This window comes from Arvicola amphibius, chromosome 4 (genome assembly GCF_903992535.2).
Source record: "Arvicola amphibius chromosome 4, mArvAmp1.2, whole genome shotgun sequence".
NCBI classification, from domain to species: Eukaryota; Metazoa; Chordata; class Mammalia; order Rodentia; family Cricetidae; genus Arvicola; species Arvicola amphibius.
In genome coordinates this window covers 145,443,816-145,470,412 of record NC_052050.1, presented here as the reverse complement: position 1 = coordinate 145,470,412, position 26,597 = coordinate 145,443,816, and the positions used below count along the sequence as shown (strand labels likewise).

At 45.7% G+C, this 26,597-nt stretch overlaps 2 protein-coding genes across 2 annotated transcripts in view; both read left to right on the top strand.

Moving 5' to 3' along the window:
* The window catches only part of Nsd3 (nuclear receptor binding SET domain protein 3), a 104,626-nt gene extending 86,812 nt beyond the window's left edge, over positions 1–17,814 (top strand). The window contains exons 17-24 of the mRNA XM_038324563.2: positions 563–765; positions 1,361–1,473; positions 2,043–2,312; positions 8,838–8,954; positions 10,795–10,936; positions 12,495–12,601; positions 14,657–14,858; positions 15,510–17,814. Of these exons, the coding sequence (XP_038180491.1) occupies positions 563–765; positions 1,361–1,473; positions 2,043–2,312; positions 8,838–8,954; positions 10,795–10,936; positions 12,495–12,601; positions 14,657–14,858; positions 15,510–15,751 (1,396 nt within the window). The 3' untranslated portion in view covers positions 15,752–17,814. The remainder of the gene's footprint in view (positions 1–562; positions 766–1,360; positions 1,474–2,042; positions 2,313–8,837; positions 8,955–10,794; positions 10,937–12,494; positions 12,602–14,656; positions 14,859–15,509) is intronic.
* A 281-nt stretch (positions 17,815–18,095) lies between these two features.
* Positions 18,096–25,821, top strand: Plpp5 (phospholipid phosphatase 5). The gene is made up of 7 exons (XM_038327089.1): positions 18,096–21,557; positions 21,683–21,791; positions 21,950–22,040; positions 22,375–22,438; positions 23,035–23,159; positions 23,865–24,035; positions 25,408–25,821. The coding sequence occupies exons 1-7, from the start codon at positions 21,481–21,483 to the stop codon at positions 25,569–25,571; spliced, it is 801 nt and encodes a 266-aa protein (XP_038183017.1). The 5' UTR covers positions 18,096–21,480; the 3' UTR covers positions 25,572–25,821.
* Positions 25,822–26,597: the final 776 nt, after the last annotated feature.

The following is a 26,597-nucleotide window of genomic DNA, read 5'->3' as shown; positions in this document are numbered from 1 at the left end:
TGGGAAGATATTAAGTCAAGTGGGGAGATATTAAAGTCTCTACAGTTAAAATGGACTGGGACTATATTAGTTAACATCTACATTCCAGAGCTGGGAAATGGGCCCATCATCCTTTTCTTATTAGACATTATAACTGATACGTTTGTGATAAATATTTTATATGTTAATCTTTTAAGGAAAGAAACCAAATAAGGCAGCTTGGACCTACTTTGTTTAGCCTGTGTTCCCTACTTTATTAACCATTAATAGTTTTGTGTGTGGTGGTTTTTTTGGGAGTTCTTTGAGACAGGGTCTCCAGGTGGTGGTGGCAGCCTCTGCTTTTAATCCCAGCACTTGGGAGGCAGAGAGATCTCTCTGAGTTTGAGGCCAGTCTGGTTTACAGAGTGAGTGCCAAGACAGACAGAGCTGTTGTTACACAGAGAAACCCTGTCTCGAAACAAACAAACAAGTATCGTGTGGTCTTACAATCTGAGTCTGAATAAATGTTGAAAATATAAACCTCTTTTCTTCCTTCCAGTCTGTCGAGAGGGGGATTCTTTCACTTTCTCACTTCTGTCTCCAGATGGTGGCCTGCGGAGATCTGCAGCCCCAGGTCTGTGCCGCTGAACATCCAGGGCCTTAGGCATGACCTGGGGGACTTCCCCGTGTTCTTCTTCGGTTCTCATGACTACTACTGGGTTCAGCAAGGCAGAGTGTTCCCTTATGTGGAAGGAGACAAAAGCTTTGCTGAGGGACAGACTAGCATTAACAAGACCTTTAAGAAAGGTAAGTTGGCCGGTGCCCCATGTTTACGGTGACGCAGAACTAGCACTCCAGTGCGTGTTTCTTGAATCTCCTTCTTTGCACCTGAAGTTTCTGCCTCTTGATAATATTCTCCAGGCATCACAATTTTACATCCATAAACTTCCCATGTATCAGGCCTGGGTTTGAGACGCATAAAGCATGGACCACTGCTGTGTTTGAAGTGTCTTTAACCAGGTGAAGCTCCTGTGCCAGGGGAAGCAGGAATGGCAAAGTCTTCCCAGGGAGAGCCTGGGGCCTCTGCAACATGACAGAAGTCTGCCTTTCTGAGGAAGGATAGGCGTTACTTTAGATAGAACATCTAGGACAGGGTTCTCAAGTAGAGTCACTAAGAGACCTTTGTCATTGATGTAGGTAGGACCTTTGCTCTGAGGAATGCACACAGTATAGTATCCTAATTTATTATTAAGTCTATAATGGTGGTGACTGGTGATTTTCAGGATGTAATTTTAAAAAGTAACCCCAGGCCAGATGCAGAGCATCTCTAAGGTGGTAGGATTTAACGTCCTGCCCTATGGTGTGTTTGCATTTGGATAACGGCCTGCTCACCTCTTGTCAGCACTGGAAGAAGCTGCAAAGCGTTTCCTGGAGCTGAAAGCACAGCGAGAAAGTAAGGAAGCTCTGGAGATGGAGAAGACCTCAAGGAAACCCCCTCCCTACAAACACATCAAGGTGAGCAGACCCTCCCCGACCTGCAGAAATGTTCCCTGACAGTCGGTGTCTCCTTGGGAGACTGGTAGTTCCTGTGGCTGCAGCAGTAGGAGCCCTGCCTGCAGTGCTGAGGGTGGGAGCCCTGAGGGTGAGAGCCTTGCCCGTGGTGCTGGGGGTGGGAGCCCTATCTGTGGTGCTGAGTAAGCCCTGCCCGTGGTACTAGGAGGTGGGTCTTTGGCAATCTTTTCCACACCCAAGAGCCATGACTTATATGAAATTCCATTCTGTTTCTAGCAGATTATCTTGCAACCAAATGAGGAGCTAGATCTTTAGCCTCTCTATTCCAGAGACTTTGTAGATGGCTATTTTCTCTTAATTTCAGGTATTAAATTTCTATTGGCCTGTGGCAAGTGAAATAAACAAATGAGAATTGACATCACATTTAACACTTTGGTCTAGTAAATAGACATGGTTATTCCTTCTTGTTTATTCAGGATGTTAAGATAAAGAGCTTTGATGCTGGAGTGCCAGTCGCCCACAGCTTGCTCACCTACTCTTTCCTTTCCTTTCCTTGTGCTTCTGTCCCCTAGGCTAACAAAGTAGTAGGAAAGGTCCCAATCCAGGTAGCCGACCTGTCGGAGATTCCCCGCTGTAACTGCAAGCCTGCGGATGAAAACCCTTGTGGCTTGGAGTCGGAGTGTCTGAACAGGATGTCGCAGTATGAGTGTCACCCGCAGGTGTGCCCTGCCGGGGTTCGCTGTCAGAACCAGTGCTTCACAAAGAGGCTGTACCCCGAAGCAGAGGTCATCAGAACGGAGCGGAGAGGCTGGGGCCTCAGGACCATGAGGAGCATTAAGAAGGTAATGTGGTGGAGACCCAGCTCAGAGTAGGATGGGCCAGGGCCTTTGTCTTTTAGGACACTTGGTTTGTGTCCGGACACTGGGACAGAAGCATAGCATTTATGACGAAACCTGAGCCTTCTCATGGAGTTAAGAAAGAGTGGAGAAGGATAATAAAGTGTACATGAACTGTGAGTATTGTTCAATAGGGGGCAATGATGGTTTTGTATTTGAATTTTTTTTAATTACTAAGTGAAATGAATTGAACATACTTCATGTTGCTTTTCATAGTGGATGGACATGTTAGAGAAGTAACATAATAAATTATGTTGATTATACACCAGGCAGAAACTAGCAAACTTAGAACTCATGAGCCATAAGTGTGACTGAGTCGCCATGTCATTAACATACACTGTGACAATAGTCCACTGTCCGCATCCACATAGCCAGAGCTTCTTAGAGGCCTCAGCTTATCTATAAGAACAGTAGAAGCAGTTGGGGTCTTTAACATATATAACTTATTTTCATTTTCATACCTTGAGACAGTTTTTTTTTCACAAGAGTCTCCTGGCACAAGAAATATATAACAATTGGAGAAATATCTTAAAGCCAAATAGCTTAAAAGAAAGACAAAACTCTCTTGTAGACCCTACTGAAGTAGTGGTCTGCGATGTTAGATCGCCTGAGGCTCTCCTGAGGCTCTTGTCAGAAACCAGCTGTGGGGGAGGATGGCGCACACAGTTAATTCCAGCAGAGGAACAAGGATCTCTGAGTTCAAGGGCAGCCTGGTCTACAGAGTGAGTTCCAAGGCAGCCAGGGCTACATTGTGAGACCCTGTCTCAGAAAAAGGAACTAACCAGGGGCCGGAGACCTCAACAGTTAAAAGCACTTGTTGCTCTTGCGGAGGGCCTGAGTTTGCCAGCACCCACGTGGTGGCTCCCAACCATCCATAACTCCAGTTCTAGGGGGTCTGATGCTTTCTCCTGACTTCTGGGCACAGGCACATGTGATATACATACATACATGCAGGCAAAGCACTCATACACATACAATGAAAACGTCTAAGAAGTGAGGGAGGCTGGAGAGTTGTGACGGTGGTTGAGTGCTTCTCCCTCTCACAGAGGACCAAGGGATGGAACAACTAGTGGGCCTGGATAGTGGTACATGAGGTGAGATAGGTAGCCCGGGGTTAGGTCTCAGTGAGCACCTCAGACAAGAAACTACTGCACTGTTTAGTAGGGTGACTTGATTGATATGACAAATTAGTTTTCTGCTACTGTATAAAAGTATTTCCACAAGGTTAGCAACTTAAACCTGGGTGTGGTACCTCACAGTTGTGCCTATCACTTGAGAGACTAAAGCAGGAGAATCGCCAAGAATTTGATGCTGACGTGGGCTATATAAACTTGTGAATTTTGGCTTAGCCTTAAGAGCAAGACCCTGTCTCAAAAACAAAACAAGTTAGCAACTTAAGTGACTGTCGAGAGCAGTAAGAGCACTGGCTGCTGCTGGGCAGGACCCAGCATCTACATAGCTCCTCAGAACCATCTGTGACTCTAGTCCCTGCGGATCCGGCACCCTCTTCTGGCCTCCATGGCACCAGACATGAATACAGTACACGGACCGCATGCAGACAGAATACACAGAGGAGCAAATGTGATACATGTTTTATTATCACAGTTGGTACGTGTCAGGGGTTCAGACAGTGCTCAGCTGGATTCACTTAGGATCACAAGAAATGAAACTCAGGTCCTCAGCTCACGTAGGGAGGGACCCAGCTTCCTTTGTAGCTATAGAACTCCATTTTTTGTTTCTGTGGTCTGAGTGCTTTTATTCTGAGATTCTCCCTCTATCCCCCACTGCTGCTGTTGGCCAGGAATGACTCTTAACCTTTAGTGGTTTTCCCAGTTCCTTGCTACCTGAGGTTCCCAATGTAGGCAGACGTGACAGACGCCGAGGTCTTAGACTCCACAGTCTTGTTAGCCTGTGCATGTTGTTACCGTCACTGCTTCCTTGGAGGGCGGGGTCACAAGTGCGATCTGGGGTGACCTTGACAATCTGCCGCATTTGGAGCTGAAGAGAATAGCTTTGGCTGGAGTGTGAAGGGTTAATGAGGAAGGAGAAAGAGTAATAAGAAGGAGCCGGGAAGCGATCCTGGGCACAAGGGTGTAGGTCTGCATTAGTGCTGTCTACTCTTCAGCCATCCTGCAGGGACTGAGGAGAGCTTGTATGCGGGGTGAAAATGTGTTAGAACAGTAAACACACACACTTGATTCTCTACATGTTTATTCTCCTCTGACGAGTTTGAAAGGCACGCGAGTCCTGCAGATGATAGATGGAGTCAGCATGGCTTTTGAGATGAGAAGGTCAGTGGTTATGTGAGCACCTGTAGTCCCTCGTGAGCTTGTCACGTAAAACAACTAGAACAATGGCAACGGCAGCAAATTCTTAAGGGTCTCAAAGTTCTGAATCTCCATGTAGGTGGTGGGGGTGAGCGAAACAGCCACTGTCAGCAGTAGTTTGACAGTTTTCTTTAAACACGTGTGTACAGGGGCTGGAGAGGTTAAGAGCATTGCCTGCTCTTCCAAAGGTCCTGAGTTCAATTCCCAGCAACCACATGGTGGCTCACGACCATCTGTAATGGGGTCTGGTGCCCTCTTCTGGCCTGCAGGCATACACACAGACAGAATAGTGTATACATAATAAATAAATAAATAAATATAAAAAATACTCATGTACATTTACTATATTATACAACAAATTTCCCTCCAGGCTATTTAAGCCAGAAAAATGAAATTCTATAATTACATGGAAACTCTTCCTAAATGTTCATAGCAAGTGCATTTTTATAATAGCAAAAATCTGGGAAGACTGGCCAGTCTTCTTCAGTGAGTAAATGGTTAAACAGGTGGCGGTGCAGCCACATTGAGGGGTCCTACCAAGAGAGTAAAGACAACTGAATCACAGCCTGGGTAATCTCTGGAGGACTGGCTTGAATACTACTACTACTACTACTATTACTACTACTACTACTACTATTACCACTACTACTACTATTACTATTACTACTATTACTATTACTACTGCTGCTGCTGCTACTACTACTACTATTACTACTATTACTACTACTACTACTGCTGCTGCTACTACTACTATTACTACTACTACTGCTGCTACTATTACTATTACTGCTACTATTACTATTACTACTACTATTACTACTACTACTATTACTACTACTACTACTATTACCACTACTACTATTACTACTACTATTACTACTACTACTATTATTACTACTATTACTACTACTATCACTACTACTATTACTACTACTATTACTACTACTACTACTACTACTATTACCACTACTACTATTACTACTACTATTACTACTACTACTATTATTACTACTATTACTACTACTATCACTACTACTATTACTACTACTATTACTACTACTACTACTACTATTACTACTACTACTACCACTACTATTTTTTTTTGCTAGACCCATGGCTCTAGAGATGTTTTAGTGGTTACAGTCACTTGCAGAGGACCCAGGTTTGAGTCCCAGCACCCACACAGAACTCTGAGCTCTAGTTCCTGGGTATCTGATACCTTCTTACAGCCTCTCTGGACACTGTACACACATGGTGCATTCATATGCTGTTTGCGTGCACACATGCGCACACCTATACACATATATCTTTGGGCAAAACATTCACACACATAAACTAAGACAAATCTTTAACTATTTTATATGTGAGTGTTTTGTATATGTATGTGTTTGTGTGATGTGCCTGCTTGGTGCCTGCATAGGCCAAAAGAGGGCATTAGATTTCCTGGAATAAAAACACATCTTTAGGAGTTAGAGAGATAGCTTGTCAGTTAAGAATACTGACTGATCTCCCAGAGTACCATGGTTGGATTCCTACAGCCACATGGCAACTCACAGCCGTCTGTTCCTCCAGTCCAGGGGATCTAATATCTCTTCTGGCCTCACAGGGCACCAGGCATGCAAGTGGTGCACAGACATACATGCAGGCAAAACGTCCATACACTTAAATAAATAATTTTTAAAAACCAAATCTTAAAAAAATAATTCTCACCGGCAATGGTGGCGCACACCATTAATCCCAGCACTTGGGAGGCAGAGGCAGGTGGATCTCTGTGAGTTCGAGACCAGCCTGGTCTACAGAACTAGTTCCAGGACAGCCAGGGCTATTACACAAACACTGTCTCAAAAAAAAAAAAAAAAAAAGAAAGTCTTGGGCTGGAGAGATGGCTCAGAGGTTAAGAGAACTAGCTGCTTTTCCGGAGGTCCTGAGTTCAATTCCCAGCAACCACATGATGGCTCACAACCATCTATAATGAGATCTGGTGCCCAGAACACTATATACATAATAAATAAATTATTAAAAAAGTCTCAAAAGGTTACATATTATATAAATGCATTTAGAGCATCCTTAATTGACAGAATTATACTGATGGATTAGTGTTGGACAGGGGTTAGGAAACCAGGGTGCTGGAGTGGTGGAGGATGTGTGTGGCCATTAAAGAAGACTTCGAGACATCCTGTGGTGAGGTCATCTTCAGCAGGACTCCGTGTCTGAGGGAGGTGTGTGTAACACCACCAGCTTTCTAGTTCTACTGCTGTGCTCCAATTCCGTAAGATGTCACTGTTGGAGGAATCTGACCGAATGGCATAGAGTTTGTATTTTAGCTTTCTGTAAATACACTTATTCAAAATCTAAGGATTAAAGAGCAGACACCTGCCCTATCTGCTTCAGGTTTGGACTTCTTCCGTTTCCCGTCTCCAATAGCCACCACCTCCGCCTCTGCAGCTATAAACTATTAAAAGATTGCACTAGTGATGATAATGGCTTCAGAAGTAGGGTTGGCCTTATTCTAAGATCTAGTGACATGCCACAGGTGCCATTGGGACTATAGAAGTAATAATGCTGTCAGAAAGAAAAGACAAGCACTGCACAGGAACAGTGCCACCCCAGTGCCCGAGAGGAAACTACAGCCGTTCATTTCTAGGGGTGAAGTAGTATTGTGTGTGTGTGCATGTGTGTGTGTGCGTGTGTGTAAGATCATGTGTACCCATGTGTGTAAAAGTGCGGTGACAAGCTGGGTGTTGTTTCTGAGGTGCTTTCATGCCTTTAAACGTGTCTTAGCAACTTGGGGAGGAAAAGGTTACTTTAGCTTGCAGTTGTAGCCCATCGCGGGAGGTCAGGGCAAGAGCTCCGGGTAGGACCTGAAGCAGAGGCTGTGTGGGGCGTTGCTGACAGCTGCTTATGCCGCTCCCCATGGCTCAGTCAGTTTGCAGTTCTTTCTTTTTTTCTTTTCTGCAAAGCTCTGGCTGTCCTGAGACTGACTGTGTAGACGAAGTTGCTTCTGCTTTCGTACACCAGCCAGGATCACCACACCAGTCCTTAGCCAGGACTCACCAGCACGTGCTATGATGGAAGCATTTTCTCTTTTGGGGTTCCTCTTCCCAAATAACTCAAGGTCCTGTCGAGTTGCCCAAAGGCCACTAGGTCATAACTGCGGTTTGAGATAGGATTTTTCATTGGCCGTGTAACTGCCGTTGAGCCCCAGCCATGCGTCTGGTCCTCAGCTCCCATCATCATCACTAGGATTTCAGGATCTGCCATTGTGCTTGGGCCCTTAGTTATGGGGATCTGAGCCCGGGTCTCCACATTTGTGAGGGAATCCCAGCTGAGCCAGTTTATAGCTTTGTTGTTTTCACATTTCCACAAAGCTTGTCTGAGATGACAGGGGTAGACACATACACTTCATTTCTCATCTGTGTGTGTGTGTGTGTGTGTGTGTGTGTATGTATGTATGTATGTATGTATGTGTATGTGTGTATGTATGTATGTATGTATGTATGTATGTATGTATGTATTTATGGTTTTTCGAGTCAGGGTTTCTCTGTAGCTTTGGAGCCTGTCCTGGAACTAGTTCTTGTAGACCAGACTGGCCTTGAACTCACAGAGATCCACCTGCCTCTGTCTCCTGAGTGCTGAGATTAAAGACGTGCACTACCACTGCCCAGCTCGACCTCGACACGTACACTTCCACTTGCACACCGTAGTGTCTGGTGGGAGTCGGAACATCTGTCAGTCCGTCAAACTCGGGTTACACACCAAGCCATTTCTGACCCCCAGCCCTAGGGTTTTGTTGTTAAAGCAAGTTCTCATGTGCTTCAGGCTGACCTAGGAATCAACATGTCCTTTCTATACCTCCCAAGTGCTAAGATTATAGGCATGTGCCACCACACCCAGTCTGTGTGCTATTGGGGATTGAACCCATGGCCTTGTACAAACTGGGCAAGGGCTCTACTAACTACATTGCACTCCCAGCCCTCAGCCTTCTTCCTTCTGTTTTGAGACACATGCCTTTGCACCATAAGAGCACTTGCTACTCTTTTTGCTTTAGTTAATTTTCTTGGTTCATACATGTGGTGTTAAAAAATGCATTACAATATATATAGTGCACGGATTTTACAGTGACGTCTTAAATGCTTCTCTGCAGGGTGAATTTGTAAATGAATATGTCGGTGAAGTAATTGATGAAGAAGAATGCAGACTTCGAATCAAGCGAGCACACGAGAACAGTGTAACTAATTTTTATATGTTAACTGTTACCAAGGTAAAATTGCTTTTATTTTTTGATAAGAAAAAGGGACATTTTATGTTTTGTTCATAATTTTATGTTGGACTCAGTTTCTCTTAGTTTCATTTTCTCTGTGTATAATGTGATTTTCAGTAGTGAGTGCTGTAATTATCTCAGGAGTACAGAAGGGACCCTCCATAGTCAGGAGACTCCAGCCGTGTCTAGGTCGGCGTTGTTGGGTCCTAATCCTAGATCCGCATAGTGAGAGACCTGGTTTCCTTATCGCTGTTGGAAGAATCAGCTCTCAGATTCTGAATATATAAAATACCTTGAAATTTCTGATTAACCAAAAACTCATAAAGTTTCTGTGTACTTATTAAGCTTTTAAAAAGGAAATGAGAGCAATTATTATAACCGTCCTGATAGAGGACGGGACGCCCAGGTCAAGGTACAGCTCAGTCAGTTGCTTAGTGTTCTGTCGCCCTTCCAAACCAAGACTGCTTCCCATGTTTCCTATGTCCAGGAATGTTTCTAAAAGATACAGAATATCATTCAGGCTGTGGTCATGACTCCATGGTAAAGCACATCCTACACATATGTTATGTGAGGCTGTGGCCATGGCTCCATGGTAAAGCATATGCTGAACATACGTAAGGCTGTGGTCATGACTCCATGGTAAAGCACATAACTGCATGTATGTTATATGAGACTCTGGTCATGGCTCCATGGTAAAGCACATACTACACGTATGTTATGTGAGGCTGTGGTCATGGCTCCGTGGTATAAAGCACATACTATACATATGTTATGTGAGGCTGTGGTCATGACTCCATGGTAAAGCACATACTATACATATGTTTTGTGAGGCTGTGGTCATGGCTCCAGATCCTGCACGTATGTTATGTGAAGCTGTGGTCATGGCTCCTTGGTAAAGCACATACTACATGTATGTGAGGCTTTGGATTTGAGTCTCATCACAAGCAAAAACGTGACAGGAAAACAGCAAAAGCAAAGCACAGTAGAGAGATTGCTGGGTATGATGGTGGACGTCTTTAATCCTGGTACTTTTGAGGCCGAGGCAGTGAGTTCCAGTACAGCCTGGTCTTCATAGTAAATTCCACACCAGCCAGAGCTACATTGTGAGACCGTCTTAAAAGAAAAAAAGGATTATTCTGAAAGTATTTTAACTATATGTAGTTGTATCATTATTTGAAAATTTTCCAGCTTCCAGTGTATGCTGCAGTCTGCCCCGTTGAATCCTAGTCTCGCTGAGCTCAGATCAGCCAGTGTGATTTCCCAGAGCTTCAGGCTTAGAGATTATCTGCACTGTTAGGAGTCCAGATCGAGGGGACCCAGCTCTCCAGTGTTCTCTCTGTTGAACTGCACTGTGAGTGGAAGCAGAGTAGGTACCCTGGGAAGCACACCTTTCCCTCGTGAGAGTGGAGAGACGCTTGTGGCTCCACAGCCTCGTCAGGGGCTGTTTCCTCTTCTCCGTCTGCATGGTGTAAACTCGTCTCTCCACGACAGTTTCTCTTCTGGCTTAGAGCAGGAAAGAGAAACTGAGAGCAAACTAATTGAGTAGTTGGGTGTCTGAACAGTATAGCTCTTATCAAAAAGACCTAAGCAAATGACCTGCTGACCTTTTGTTTCTCCACGGCACTGTCCTCGCCATTCCCTGCAGCGTCCAGTTAGAAGCTGTGACAATCTCAGGTCATCAAGTGGGGAACTTCAGAGGGGGCTGCAGTGCCTTCAGCGCTGCTAGCGGCCACACAGCAGCTGATAATAAATGCTGCAGCCTGTGTTCTAATTGTGTTTCTAAATGGCTGTCTGTGGTTTATGTCAAAAGTATCCCCCACTTTGTTTCCCCTTTCTGAAGGACCGGATAATTGATGCTGGACCAAAAGGAAATTACTCTCGTTTCATGAACCACAGTTGTAATCCAAACTGTGAGACCCAGAAGTGGACAGTAAACGGGGATGTTCGAGTTGGGCTGTTTGCTCTTTGTGATATCCCTGCAGGTAAAGGGCGACGCTGTCCTGGGTCCCTCCGTGGGGGACATCTCTCTTGTCGGGGAGGACATTATCCTTTAAGACTTGGCACCCGAGTGTTGACTCTGTTTGGAACTGGGCGTTTCTGCCAGCGCAGTAAAACTGCATCTGAGGAGAACAGTGGCCTCTGCGCAAAAGAGGACCCGTGGAGCCTGTGTCTGTGCATGCCCTCGTGTTACCACTGCAGGGCAGATGCACGGCTTCCCCAAAGCACTCTGTCTGTATAGGACGGCCTAGCTCTGTACTGTTCTTTCAACATACAAAGGTACCTAGCCTGTGGCAACTGGAGAGTTGGCTCACCAGTTAAGAGTGTATACTTTTGCAGAGGACCCGAGTTCAAGTCCCGGTATCTGTGTAAGGTGGCTCACAACCACTTGTACTCCAGACACACCTCTGGTTTCCACAGGTCCCCACCCACACTCACATATACACATAATTAAAAGTAATAAACGTAGATCTTGTACCAACTGTTTCCAGCCCTGAAAGGCCCCTCTGTTTGAGAGTAGACACTGAGCCTCGCAGCCTTGCTGCTTTCTTTCTCCCTCCCTGCTCAGGTCTCAAATGCCTTAGTAATCCTGTCGGGAACTGGTGGAGCAATTCAGTCATGAGGGCAAGTTGAAGCCCTTTCTAGACTCTAGGTTGGTCACCCCTGCCTGAAACAGTGTTCAGGGGGCTTTAGTTTGGATCCCTGGAGCTTTCACGTGTGTGGTGAACTTGCATTGTGAGTGTGTATTGGTTCATAGTGGAAGGCACTCCTAACACTCACCATGCCATGCCATGTTGTTCGTTTAGAAACTAGTCTTTAGCCAGGCAGTGGTGGCGCACGCCTTTGATCCCAGCACTCGGGAGGCAGAGGCAGGCGGATCTCTGAGCTCGAGGCCAGCCTGATCTACAGAGTGAGTTCCAGGACAACCAAGGCTACACAGAGAAACCCTGTCTCGACAAACAGAACAAAACAAAACAAAAAAGAAACTAGAGTTTAGCTTTGGAAAGAGGGCTCAGCTAGAAGCCCTTCTTGATCATAGATCACGTGTTCATTGTTTCAGCCCCTTGTCAAAGGGTGTGTCGTCTTTTTAGACTGTTTAGCTTTGCCATACATTTTTGTGGGCAGCAGTGTTAGTACCTGTCCCCCCTGTTCTGTCTTTGTTTTCAGTAAGATGGGTGTGGAAGGAGGAAAGGTCCTTCCAGTTGTGTTATTTTTGGTCTGTCTATATGATGTGTGCATATGTAAGTGTGTGCATATGTAAGTGTGTGCATATGTAAGTGTGTGCATATGTAAGTGTGTGCATATGTAAGTGTGTGCATATGTAAAGTGCTCCTGGGGACAAATGACAACTTCTAGGCTTGGGCTGTGCTCTTCCTCCAAATCAGACTCACGTTGTCAGACTTAAATGGCAACGCTTTCACCCTCGAGCCATCTTGCCAGCCTGGGACAGTCTTTGTGTTAGAACTTTGTGACAGCAGGACAGTGTCCGGCAGTGTCCTCCTCTTGGCGTCACCACGGATAATCGTTTCTCTTGTGTTTTAGGAATGGAGCTGACCTTTAATTACAACCTGGACTGTCTGGGCAATGGCAGGACCGTGTGCCACTGCGGATCAGACAACTGCAGTGGGTTTCTAGGCGTGCGGCCGAAGGTCAGTGCTGCGGGCCTGCCAAGGGCGGGGAGGGGTGCTGCCAAAGGACCTGCTTGTCTTTGCAAGTGCTGGCTACAGAGTCTGGCCACTCTGTCAGGTCTGTCAGTGCCTCTCCAGGGGCGGTGGTGATGGTTGTTTTGACACAGATCTTATGGAGTGCAGACTGGCACTGAACTCTTGTGTCAATGAGGGTGACCTTGAATTCCTGATTCTTCTGCCTTCACCTCCCAAATGTTGGGATCACAGGCTTCCATGACTGGACCCTGATTGCTATTTTCACTTTCTTATGAAGCTTGTTTTAGTAAGGTCTGGGAGGTTCTGAAATGCGCTAAACCCACTGAATTATATACTTCTAAACTGTGGGTGTTACCTGGGTGTGGTGACTCAAGCCTGTAATCCTAGCACTTGGGAGGCAGAGGCAGGAGGATTGCTGTTAATTCCAGGCTAGCCTAAAAAGGAAACAAACAAACCAAAAGCCGTACATAAGTACAAAGGTCTATGTTATAGCAAGTAAGTTATAAGTCATTGCGGAAAGGCAGGCTGAAGTCCGAACAGTAATGAAGTAAAGCAGCTTGCAGCTAAAACCACCCGGACGATTCAAACAAAAGAAAACAACAGCCCAGCAGTCGGGACTCTATTAAAGTGACGTTGTCTTTGAGCACTACTCAGCAGTGACTGGCCAGTCAGTGCACTGCCATCATGCCCAGGGAAGATGGACAGCACTGAAGTCTAGCTACTTTGTTAAGAGCGTCTCACTTTGGCTGGGAGGATGGCCCAGGACGTAAGAATACTTGTTCTTCTAGAGGACCAAGTTCAGTTCCCAGCATCTATCTGAGGGGGGGGGGGGGTTGGTGTTTCTGCCTCTGTACACACCTGCACTTGTGTGCACATACCCACATGCAGACACACATACTATACATAATAAAGGACAAATCTTTAATTGTTATTGAACTTTTAGGTGATTATCTAAAATGCTTCATTGCGGGAACAGACAGTGTGGGGTCCAAGCTAATCTGTGTGTTCTCGAGGGACAGCTATGGTGCTGATGGGTATCTGGAAAACAGCCCAACTCTGGAGAAATGGTTGCCTGTGTCTGGATGTGTGGGTTTGTGTTTGCCAAGGAGGATCTCACTGAGGCCAAGGACTCGCCGGATCACCATGCAGCCCAGAACACTGGTTCTGGAAGACCACTCTTCTAAGCTTAGATATCCCACTGACATCTCCAGGGGTGATTTCACCATGAAATTCTGAGGGACGTGCAGCTGACACAGACTGGAGACAAAGCAGGAGTGGTGAAGCCACACCGCTGGACCTTCTGGGTGGCGTCCCCCTTTCTAGGCTGATTAGCCACAGGTCTTTGGCCCTGGCAAACATGCAAAGCTCTGAACCAAAAGTCATGACATCACAGGAGTGCTCTGTTGCCAGTTTGTCTGCAGATTGGGTATCTAACTGTTGCCTCTGCACCATGTTTGATCATCAGTGGGTACATACAGTTTGGCCAGCTTAGAGAAACATGGAAAAAAAGGCCTGCCTCCCTCCCCCCTCTCTCTAAAGCAGCCTTAAAAAAAAAAGAAAGAAAAGTCAAGGAAATGGGGTCTGGAGAGATGGCTTAGTGCTTAAGAGCACTGGCTGCTCTTCCAGAGGACCCAGGTTCGATTCCCAGCACCCACATGGCAGCTCATATCTGTTACTGCAGTTCCAGAGGCTCCAACACCCTCATACAGTCAGATATACATTCAGGAAAACACCAATGCACATAAAATAAAAATCGTTTTTTTTTTTTTTAAGAAATCAAGGAAATGACAGACAGTATTAGAGTTATTGCACAGCCCACTGCCACCTTTCATGCACACAATAAAGTATGCTTCAGAGAAAGCAGACAACCCCAGTGGACAATGACAAGCCTTGCTCTATTGTAGTATTGTGAGAAAAGTCCTTCTGACGTTTGTAGGACACATGCAGAGATGCAGTTAAGGTTGTTGGTTTGCATTTACTGCTTCTGTGTAAGCGTCATCATTATCTGATGTTGAAGCTGTGCTTTGTTTTCCTTCCCAGTCTACATTCGCACCCACAGCCGATGAGAAGACAAAGAATGCCAAGTTAAAGAAAAGACGGAAACTCAAAACAGAACCAAAGCAGATCCACGAGGATTACTGTTTTCAGTGTGGAGACGGGGGCGAGTTGGTCATGTGTGACAAAAAGGACTGTCCCAAAGCATACCACCTCCTCTGCCTTAACCTGACTCAGCCTCCATATGGTAAGCCCAAAGCATCCCACCTCTGCCTTAACCTGACTCAGCCCCCATAGAGCTTCAAGCCCTTCAATTTTTGCCATTTATGTATAACTTGGGATACATTCTGTTGTCTTTAATGGAACTGTGAAATAAGAAACATTTAACAGAACAAACAAAATTTCCCTGGCCAGAGATTTGTTTAGGCACACCTCATGTGGCAGCAAGGGCAAGTTTCTTTTTTATGATTACCGTAGGTGAGTAGTTGGCACCTATGGCATTGGGCCTGGCCAGTAGCTCATCTCTGTGTAACATGACTAGATGTTTGTTTGACTGGAGTCTGGAATTGGATTCATTTGGAATTAGTCTCCAAGCAGAGCAGGTAGGGTTTGAGCCAGATGCAGTGGGGCCTGTCTTTAATCCCAGCACTTGAGAGGCATAAGTAGATTGATCTCTGGATGTTCGAGGCCAGCTTGGGATCTATAGATAGACTTGTCTCGAAAAGAAAAGTTTGGTGGTAATGGCCTGTGCCTTTAAGCCTAGTGCATAGGGAGCAGAGGTAACCCAGGCAGCCAAGCTGCACAGTGGGACCCTGTCTCCGAAGGTGGGGGGACTCAGGGTTTTCCTGGGTAATCAAGAAGCAGGCTAACAGGCTCTCCCTCTCCAACCCTGCCTTAGGAAAGTGGGAGTGTCCGTGGCACCAGTGTGATGAGTGTGGCAAGGCAGCTGTCTCCTTCTGTGAATTCTGTCCACACTCATTCTGCAGAGCTCATGGAAAGGGGGCGCTGGTGCCCTCTGCACTAGAAGGTCGTCTCTGCTGCTCCGACCATGATCCCGCATCTCCTGTGTCACCAGAATATTGGAACAAGATCAAAAGTAAATGGGAATCACAAGATCATGGAGAAGAAGTGAAAGAATGAATGGTAGTGACTCCCTCTCCTGCTGTTGTAAACGGAAGAAGCAAATAGACGATGCATTTAAAGCCAAGTGATGCTGCCTTTGCCCCGGACTGCCTTAGACAGGGAGGGTGAAACCGGTTCACACGGCTAAGCAGGTGCTGCCTGGTCTCTCCAGTTTGTTGTGTTGCTTTGGGGATAATTTTGTGGACAGTGACATTCCCTTGGTCTTTTCTGCCTTTTATTGTGCTTCAGGGTCTTGGCAACTATCAGAAGAGGTGTCTTCATTTTCAAAGTTGAGAGAAAGGGAGAGAGAGAGAAAAGGAAGTTCTGATGGTAAGATCAGTGTCAAGCCCAAAATGCAATCCTTGGTCATATAAAGCAAAATTAGCCATTCCTTTATTTATTTTCATTTTTAGGAATTGTGAGAAGTGTAGCTCAAACAATCTAACCTCCATGTGCGTGCGTGCGTGCGTGTGTCTACCTTTATATACCTCTTTACTGAGCCTTAGATAGGCTAACTTCTCTTTCCTTCTTCCCTTGCCTTCTCTAGTCCCAGAGAAGGCTCTAGCCAGTATTCAGTCTGGCCTCGTGGAAACAGACGCCTTGACAGCTTTTACCTCTGTGGTCTTCGACTAGGTGGGCTTCATGGTAGGGTTGTGTAGGGCTCTGTCCAGGAGGGAGGAGGGACTGAATGCACCCTTGATTATAAGTGTCACCGTTTACAGATTTTCCTGTGCGGTACATGTGTGGGGACATGAATGCTCATTGCTGTCACCCTGACACTGGCAAGCAGAGAAAGACCGAGGAAGGCACAGACCAAAAGTTGGGTCATATATGCACCATTTTCTGACCTCTTAGTGTAGACTCCAGTCTTACTTAGAATTTAAGGGCATTTTATTTTCTGTCTTTCCTTCTGTCAGTCATGTTTCCTTTGCCAGCTGATGACTCAGTCGTGTTTCCTGGTAGAGCTATGTAATTGAATCTGAATTATTTTTTAAGAGTTTTTTTTCAGTTGATATCCTAACTTGGGGATGGTGAAAGCAGACAGAGACATCCTCAGGTTGTATTATGTGAACAGTTTCTTCTTAGTATTATGCAATGCTTAAAATTGTCCCCATTGAGGAAGGGGGAGCTTTCACAGGGTATGTAAGAACCACAAGGACGTACTTCATATTAAAAAGCACTTGAGAATGCTCGCTCCCAAGAAAGTCAGTGTTCGCAAACATGGCTGTGATGTTTGATTAGTACAGACCTGAGCAAAGCAAGGCGTCTGCCCACAGAATTCCTTTGCATCTAGCACTTAGGAGTATTTCTATTCCAGTATTACCTGTATGAAATCCTGTGAGACATGGGAACACTGGACTAATAAGATGTCTAGTGTTACTGTCAAACATGAACTTTCTCGGCTTTGCCTCCTCAAGAACTTAGTACTTCTTTAACAGGGTGGGAGATGCTCTCTGGCACCCTGGGGTTGTGTCAAGTGTGTTTGTTCCTTTTTTATTTTTTTACAAATCAATTCAGATCTCTTTCTCTGGATGAAAGAGCAATTCTGTGCCTCTTTTTTATATATAAATGTGCAATTTATAGACAGCAGACAGACACTACAGTTTCCCTCTCTAAGCTCCTAACTGCCTCTCCCTGGAGGTGGCAGTCCTAGTCATTCTGTGGTGGACGAGCTCCTGTGAGGAGGGCGGGCGCTGCACGGCCCTCAGACAGCTGTGAAGCACAGCCATGCAAACACTACTCTTCAACAATTATGAAATTTGATGTCCTTTAAAACAATGTGAATATCTGGGTTTTATCATACTAAAATATTATTTTATACAAACATGATAAACATTTTTAAACTCACTGATACAGGATTTTCTTTGATATTCCAAATGTAACTTTTGAGAACAGTGTCTAGTATAAAATTGTATCTTCTTTCTTTTTTGACTTTATGCTTTTTTAGTATAGGATCACTTTTATATAGCAAAGCCTAGGGTGCATCATGTATTTCTAGACACCTTAGGTTCACCTGGCTCTGTTCCGCTCCTTTGGGGTAGCATATTTGTTTTTCTGTCTATAAAAGAGCTTCGCAAAGACTTCTCAAATCTTTTCTTTTTTGATGACTAATAGGATTGTTCTGCTGTTTCAGAAGTGTGGTTCAAAATAGTTGAGCATGGCCCAGAGGCTTTCAATGCTCCAAACTTTGCACCTTCCTGTGTCATTGTGGCCCAGGTCTGTCTTAGAGCTGAGGGTGAAGAATGCTCGCAGACTATGTGTAAGTACACACACCGTGCTGTCCTATCCTACATCAGAGCACACTCTAGAGGGCACCATGCTTACTCACAGTCTGGAGCTGGTATCCATCAGCTTTGAAATCTCTGTGTGGAATGCAGTATTTGGGGTTGGTTTTATTCAGTCCAGAAATGAAAGTCCTTGAAGCAGCGTGGGCTAATAATGGTGGTGTTTTAAATCTCATTCTGAATCTTTGGAGGAAGAGGAGAAACTGAATTGTAATAGCTAGAGATGATGTCACGAAGCCACCACAGGCCCTGTGCTTTGGAGGCCATTCTGGGCTACCAGGATGGCTGCCTGTGCCTGACTTAGGAAGGGGCCAGTGGTCTCACCACCAGTGTGTGAAGCAGCCATTCACTGCTTTGATCTCGTCAGTGTTGGAGATCAGAATGGAGTGGGTTTTATCTTTACCTCTGCTCCACAAGCCCTATCCGTTTTCATTCTCAAAAATTATCTTCCCTAAGCTGTAGAATAGACTGAGTTTGGGAACCATGGGAACTTGGAGATTTCTGTGTGTTGTATAAATAATAATATTAATATAATATATATATATATATATATATCAATGAGTTATGAACCTATTTGAAACTAAAAAGACGGTTGTGGAGGGATGACCGCAGCCAGCTGCTGTCGCTTCCACCCCACAGTGTCTGCTGTAAGTGTTGTGGACTAGAGACCCCAAGTGTCTGTACTCACGCAGAACGCGCAGATGGGCTGGCCTGGTGACAGCTTTCCTGAGTTCTTTCTTAGTGATAAGTTCTGTTAGACCTACAGGCTGAAATCATCATGTCGTCTGTTCAGAATGTAGAGCCTGGCTCCCCAGGACAGCTGCCCGTCTGTCCTTTTGGTTTACATGGCACACTTCTCTTGTGGCCTCCGGCTCACACAAGGCTGAGCTGCACAGCTCGGGAAATGTGTGGTTTTCATGCCCCTCGTGCGTCCACAGGCGCCGGGCAGTTGCTTTCTTACTTGACCTGCATTATTTCCACATAGCTGTTGCACCTGACCTCCTCCTCCCCTTCTGCTGAGTTACTGTGAAAAGTTTCTTCACAAAGAACCACCCACCCTTGGCCTCTGGTTACTTGTAAACAAAAAGAAGACCTTGGTCCATTTTCAGATGGACTAAAGGAGCAAATGTAGACAGCTTTTCAGTGGATTAGCAAATACTGAAAACCGTGTACTGAAACATCGCCAAGTTCTGCCTTGGGTGGGGTGCTGGGGGTCTTGGGAGAAAGGGTGTCCGGGAGCAGGGAGGATATGGAGTTCATCCCAAGCACAGTGCAGTTCCCATGACACTGCCTCATTGATTCAGGTTCTTCAAGCACTGGGCTCTTTAGAGTCTCACTACAATTCCTTTTTACAATCATGGTGTGGAAATTATCACTCTATTCTGTCAAAGTAAAGTTCTTCCCATGAGATCACAGGTATCTTAGATTTACTGGCACCATTGAGGGAGAGACTACTGCATGAGACATCAGCAGGGTCTTTAGAGATTATTTCCTATTTTTGTTTTGTCTTGTGTTTGTTTGCCTCACCCCCAAGTGTCACTTGTTTTAATATATACCTGAGTGGGGGGGGGGGGGGCGTTTGCATTTATGTTGCACTCCTGAAATGCTATGTGTGACCCTTGTTTCCAGAAACCATTTCTGCCGGGCATGGTTGCGCATACCTTTAATCCCAGCACTCCAGATGCAGAGGCAGGCGTGTGTCTATGAGTTCAAGAACTACATAATGAATTACAGGACAGCTAGGACTATGTAGAGACCCTGTCTCAAAAAGAAAAAGAAAAAAAAATTAAGTTGTTTGGCTTTTGTCTAGCCATTGCAAAAATGGCAGACGTGAGCACTTGTACCTGTGTGGGGGAGGGGGGAAGAAGTATTGCTTGTCCTTTAGTAGGCTCTGAAAGTCATTACCGTGTCAGTTAAGGGAAAATAGAAGTTGCCAAAGTCAGTATTCAGTCCTTGGTTTTCTTGTGACTTCGCTAGTCGGCTGAGGGATGAGAAGCACTCCCAGCTTCCTCTGTCTTTCCCCTGCCTGCTGACAGAGCCTCAGTGTATACAAATGGCTTTCAAGGATCTGCCAGTTTGCCTGGATAGGGATTCCTGTCAGTTAAAAGAACGGGGAAATTTTACACTTACTTTTATTGTCAATTAACATCTCATTTTTTGTTCTGTGCCCTATGGTAACTATACTGCCAATAATAACCAAGATGCTAAAACTGATTACAACTGGCTAAAAAGATTTTTTTATATACAAAGATTTGTGTATATTTTGAATTGATATGGCATTCATTTGTGTCCATTTGAATATTATACAATAAACAATTACCTGCAGATTCTGTCTTCATTCTTTGTGTTCTTTGAATAGTGTTCTTTACAGATTGTTTACATCTGTATTTACTATAATGAACTTTGTAGATCTGTGAAATATTATTTTGCTTAAACCACTTGAGTCCTTAATATCCAGGCATCAACCTTCACTGGTCAGTCTCAGTTTCTGTGACGTGGCCAGGAGCTCCTAACACTAAGGGATTAGTGCTAATTTTCCCTGGGGGTATTCTTCTAGGGCATTACTGTATAATGACTTCGAAACATAGTTTAAGGATTTGTTGATTGACCAATGTCTTATTGCAAAGTATGAGCCTACCAATCTTGGTTAACCTGTGTATAGACAGCTTACTGCTAACTAGTTGGAGTGTGTGTAGGATTGCCTGTAATGTTTAAACTCTTTCTGATGTGTGCTGGTGGGACAGTTTTGGTACATTGTATTTACTGAAATTTTGCCTTTTTAATTTATACTTTAGATACTTTAGAATTCAGATGTGTTTTCTGCTTCTGTAAGAATGTGGAAACGTTTTTAATGGCATCCCATTGGTTTCAGGTCTTGCTCGAGGTTGACTTTAATAAACTGTCCTGTATGTTCTAATTAAGTATATGGGCTTGTTCTTTGCCTGTAATTTCTTGGTACAATTTACTGGGAAATGAAACACACCAAAAAGAAAAAAATCCACCTAATCTCAGCCCGGTTTTCCCCCTTAAAATGCTGCTAAGAAATGGTTTCTTCAAAGTGAGCTTTCTGTTTTGCTTTTGTAGAGGAAGGATGTCTCGAGGCTGGATGGCGCCCCTTTCAGTGTCCTGTAAGGTGATCTGGGCACCAGGTGCTCGGTGAACGCCACTTTCATCCCATTGCTTTGAGACCCAGAGGTGGCCTTCTGGTTGGACAATAGCCAGGCTATGCCGATCAGCCAGAGGACAGTGCCTTTGTTGCTTTTGCTAGAGTACCTCGGAACAAAACGAACCCTGAAAGGCCTGCTTCCGGAAGCTTCTGGTTTGTTGCAGCCGCTCAGGCAGGTCAGAGGCCCCGCTGGTAGTGTCCCCTCCGAGCTCGCCAGGTGGCGCTGAGCCCCGGGCTGAACCACTGTGGGGACAGAGCCACGTCGGCACCCGGTCCCTGCCAGGCCGTGTGGCGGGATGGGGACGCCGGCGGCCTTGGGAGCAGAGCTGGGAGCAGAGCTGGCCTTGCGGGTCCTGCTCTTTGTGGCCTTCCTGTAAGGATTTGTCACAGCACTCCCAGGTGTCCCAGGGTGCTCGCTCTTGAGAAGCTGCCCTGGGCGGGCGGCAGGTTCTTCCGCAACCGAAGGAGCCTATCAATCTTCACCTTTTTCTTTCTCAGGGTGACCGAGCTGCTCCCTCCCTTCCACCGGCGGATCCAGCCCGAGGAGTTGTGGCTCTACCGGAACCCGTACGTGGAGGCGGAATACTTCCCCACAGGCCCCATGTTTGTGCGTGAGCCGCCCTCCCGCCCTGCGGGGACCCCTCCCGGCCTTGTGCTCTTGGTTCCCGGAGATCCAGGTCTAGAGCTTGGCGTCTGGGTGGGCTCTCTGTGCCCGTCCTTGGTGCGAGCCAACCGTGGTTTTCCCTGCCATGTGTTCTCGTTCAGACCATTGCATTTCTCACTCCACTGTCCCTGATCTTCCTGGCCAAGTTTCTGAAGAAAGCTGACACCACCGACAGCAAGCAAGCCTGCCTCGGTAAGTAGCCCTTCCGGTTGTTCTCTTAGTGCTAGCAAGTAGCTGTGGGGTGCAGCCACCGGAGCCTTGTGTGACCGGCACGAAACTGTGTACCCCCTAAAGTATGTCCTCTTACCCGACTTGTTACCTGTGAGAACTCGGTTAATACAGGCACCACCCGCTGGCTTCTCGGTGCCCCGGGACCATTTATGGAAGTTTTCTAGGCACGAGGGCCACAGCTGTTTTTGTGCTTGGTTCTGGTTGGATTCAACCTGGGAACAACGGGGGTTCTTTTAATGTGGCGGCAGTTGCTCGTCCTCAGGCAGACTGCACTAACCATTTCTTTCCCTTCCAGCTGCTAGCCTTGCCCTAGCTCTGAATGGTGTCTTTACCAACACAATAAAACTGATAGTGGGGAGGTGAGTGAGAACCCTGGCATTCAACCTCCCGCAGCCCCCATCATCTCAAGCATCTTTCCCCCTTATCCTCAGACTAATCTTTCTTTTCTCACCCAGAACTCTCCCCCTGCCCTCTGCCTCTCCTACCCGTGATGCCTGTGTGTCCTGTCCTAACTTTCCTAGGGCAGCCTCCAGCCTCCAGCAGTACTTCAGAGTTAGCTACTCTTTTTTTTTTTTAACTTATTATGTATACAGTATTCTGTCTGCATGCCAGAAGAGGGAACCTGATCAACTTACAGATGGTTGTCACCATGTGGTTGCTGGGAACTGAACTCAGGACCTCTGGAAGAGCAGCCAGTGCTCTTAACCTCTGAGCCCTCTCTCCAGCCCTGAGTTAGCTACTCTTGTGCTGAGATGTAATCGTGCTAGACTTTCCCCTTAAACGTTGCCCACGTGACTAAAGCTTTTTTTCTCAGCATAAGGACTGTCCTAATCCAGTAACATTATTTTGCCAGGACATGACTAGTAGTTAACAGAATTATTGGCATCTGCTATAACAGAAGCATGCTTTCTGGAAGAGTAAATTTATGTGCTTACTTGATGCTTCTTTCTTCCAGACCACGCCCAGATTTCCTCTACCGGTGCTTCCCCGATGGGCTGGCCCGTCCTGACCTGGCCTGCACAGGGGACGAGGACGTGGTGAACGAGGGCCGGAAGAGCTTCCCCAGTGGACACTCTTCCTGTATGCCCCTCAGATGACCTATGGCAATACTTTTTATTTATGTATATATGTGTTTTGCTTATGTGTGTGTGCATACCATGGAGGCCAGGTGTTAGATCCCCTGGAACTGGAGTGACAATTGCCATGTGAACGCTGGGAACCGAACCTAGGTCCTCTCAAAAGCAGCCAAGTGCTCTTAATTGCTGCTGAGGCAACTCTCCAGCTCCAATATGTACTTCTAAAAATTATTACATTTAACCGATGAAGCCTTGCTGGAATGAGCTGTCCCTTACTAGTCATAAAACATCTTTATTCAGGGCAGGAGGTGGTGGTGCACACCTTTAATTCCAGCATTTGGGAGGCCGAGGCAGGCAGATCTTTGTGAGTTTGAGACCAGCCTGGTCTATAGAGCGAGTTCCAGAACAGGCTATTAATGCTACACAGAGAAACCCTGTCTCAAAATACAAGAACCCCATCTTTATCCAAGAGTTACTGCGTGTCAGGGGCTGCTGAGCATTTTAGGTTCTTACCTGTGAAGCTCCCAAGAACCCAGTAAGGTATTCTATTACTTTTTTGGACTCCCACGTAGTTGAGGAGTCTACATACAACACTGTCCACAGTAATGACTGTACTATGGAAGCTACTCTGAAAACACTGAGGCCTCAAGGGGGGTTAAGCCTGCTCATCTAGACATGAGTGATGACTCATAGGTCTTCCCTGTTTTAGTTGCATTTGCTGGTCTGGCCTTTGCTTCCTTCTACCTGGCAGGGAAGCTCCACTGCTTTGCACCAGGAGGCCGAGGGAGATCCTGGAGGCTCTGTGCCTTCCTGTTGCCTCTACTCCTCGCGGCTGTCATTGCGCTGTCCCGCACGTGTGACTATAAGCACCACTGGCAAGGTAAGCGGCCATACGCCTCAGGAGTTTCTGCTCCATCTGCAGTCTTCACCCTAGAAACTGGCACAGAGGATTGGCTTCCTAGTATCTGCTGAAAGAACGAGCCAATGAGTAAGTGTAGCCAGGCTGGGCTCTGTACCTTGTCACAGAGGGACCAATGGGAAGCAGGATGGCTCAGAGAGAGGTAAAGATACTTGTACAAGCCTGGCAACCTATGCTTGGTCCCTGGACACATGAAAAGGTGGACGGAAGGATGGAACAGATTCCAGAATTATCCCTCCTACCTCCATGCGAATCCCCATGCACACACACACACAAAATTATTTACAATTAACTTGTGTATATGTGCAGGTTCATGTACCCCAGTCATGTGGGGAGCTGATGACCAGCAAGCACCAGTAATCCTCTCTGCCCTTAGAAGTGCATAAACGGCCACTCTCAGCTTTTCATGTGGGCACTGGGGATTTGAACTCAAGTCCTTTTGTTTATGGAAGAAATTGCTCTTATCTGCTGGGCCAGCTCCCAAACATTAACGCCCCACCCCCAATCCCAGCTCCCGTGAAACAGTGTAGCTAGCCCCTGGATGGCCCTAAAACTTGCTATATCACCAGGCTGGCCTCAAACTCAAGAGATACAGCTGCCTTTGACTGTCGGGCTAAAAAGTGTGCGTCAACATGGCCAGCCCCCTTAATCTTTAGGGTCTCCCCCTCTAGCTCAAGCTTCAGTCTCCCAAGTGTTGGAATCATAATTGTGTGCCACCATTCCTGACCAGAATTCTTGAAACAATGAAAACCAGCCAATGATTAGATTCACATGAACATTTGTTACTCTTCTGTTGTAAAAAAAATAAATAAAAATTCTAACTTGGGCTAGACAGATGGCTCAGTAGTTAAGATCACTGACTGCTCTTTCAGAGGACCTGGGTTCAATTCCCAGCACCCACATGGCAGCTCACAACTGTCCGTAACTCCAGTTCCAGGGGCTCTGACACCCTCACACAGAATATATACAGGCAAAACACCAGGGAACATTAATGGAAAAATTCTAACTTGCTGGGCAGTTAATCTAAGCACTCAAGAGGCAGAGGCCGAAAGACCTCTGTGAGTTTAAGGCCAGCCTGACCTACAAAGCAAGTTCCAGGACAGCTCTCAAGCAGTTACACAGAGAAACCATCTCTGGAGTAAAAAATATTCAAACTCAGTCCCTGTTCTGATTTGGTGTGTAGAGAACAATCTGACTAATACTCTTGTAACTATAACATGGGTTGATGGCTTTTTTAGCCTCTACAAGCAGAGTAACCTGGAGTGCCAAGGTCACTCTAGAGCTGTGTAGTGTCTAACATGGTTTTTAAAAAGACCTATTTCTCTCTCTTCAGATGTACTAGTTGGGTCCATGATTGGAATAACATTTGCCTACCTCTGCTACAGACAGTACTATCCTCCTCTGACTGATGTAGAATGCCACAAACCATTTCAGGACAAGCACAAACTCCCCTCTTCACACAAGAAGCCCAGTGACTCTCACCGCCTGGATATCTAGCTGAACCTACTACCTCAGTGGAGAACAAACAAATCAGTTCTCCTACCAAGCCAAGAATTCCTAGCTCTTACCTCTTCCAAGGTACAAGTGAGGGCATGGCCACATTGTACACCTGCTTCCACGGGACTGTGCACTTTGCCCCACTTCCAAGGCTAGATAGACCCTGTGGATTCCCTGCCTGGTGCCTGTTCTGTCAAGGGGCTCTTTCGGGAGTTCTCTCACTGGGTTGATGAAGCTAGGCCTTAAGATTGGTGTTCCAATCGAGACCAGCCTGGTCTACAAGAGCTAGTTCCAGGATAGGCTTCAAAGCTACAGAGAAACCCTGTCTCGAAAAACCAAAAAAAAAAAAAAAAAAAAAAAAAAAAAAAAAAAAAAAAAAAAAAAAAAAAAAAGATTGGTGTTCCAAGATCTAGCATCTTTACATTTATGTAACTGTCACTCAAGAGAGCTTTTCACAAAAGACTTTATTGCCAAACTTAATCTCTCTGTCCCTTATAAATAAGGGCAGTGCCAGTTAAATATTGTTTACTTTTTTGTGGTCACATTCCATTAAGCCTTAAGTAATAAAACCGCCAATTTTAGCCAGTTTTTACTTCATCAGGAAAGAAACTTTACAGGTGTTATCTGGAAGATAAATGCATCTTTCTCTGCATTTTGTTCACCAAGAAATACATGGAACAACTATAGGCTAGCATCAGAACTTGCTACTAAGGACCACCTATAGTTACCTTTTTTGTTATATTTTAAATAAAATTTTGTCTTATTTATATCTTCCTACAGCATTGTCTTTTTTTGTTTGTTTGTTTGAGACAGGGTTTTTCTTTGTAGCTCTGGCTGTCCTGGAACTTACTCTGTAGATCAGGCTGGTCTTGAACTCAGAGATCTGCCTCCCCGTCTCCTGAGTGCTGACCTAAAGGAGTGTGTCAAAGCGGCCAGCTGTTAACATACTCTTAAATATATTTTCAGTGTATTTTTCCCCCTCAGGAAATCTGACAGTGAAATAGAAGTGTGCTTGGGTTTTTGTGC

Coding starts and splice junctions, on each gene's coding strand:
- Plpp5 (XM_038327089.1), top strand. CDS start 21,481: ATGGGGACGCCGGCGGCCTTGGGAGCAGAGCTGGGAGCAGAGCTGGCC. Junction 22,041..22,374: donor CAGCAAGCAAGCCTGCCTCG/GTAAGTAGCCCT, acceptor TTTCCCTTCCAG/CTGCTAGCCTTGCCCTAGCT. Junction 24,036..25,407: donor CTATAAGCACCACTGGCAAG/GTAAGCGGCCAT, acceptor CTCTCTCTTCAG/ATGTACTAGTTGGGTCCATG.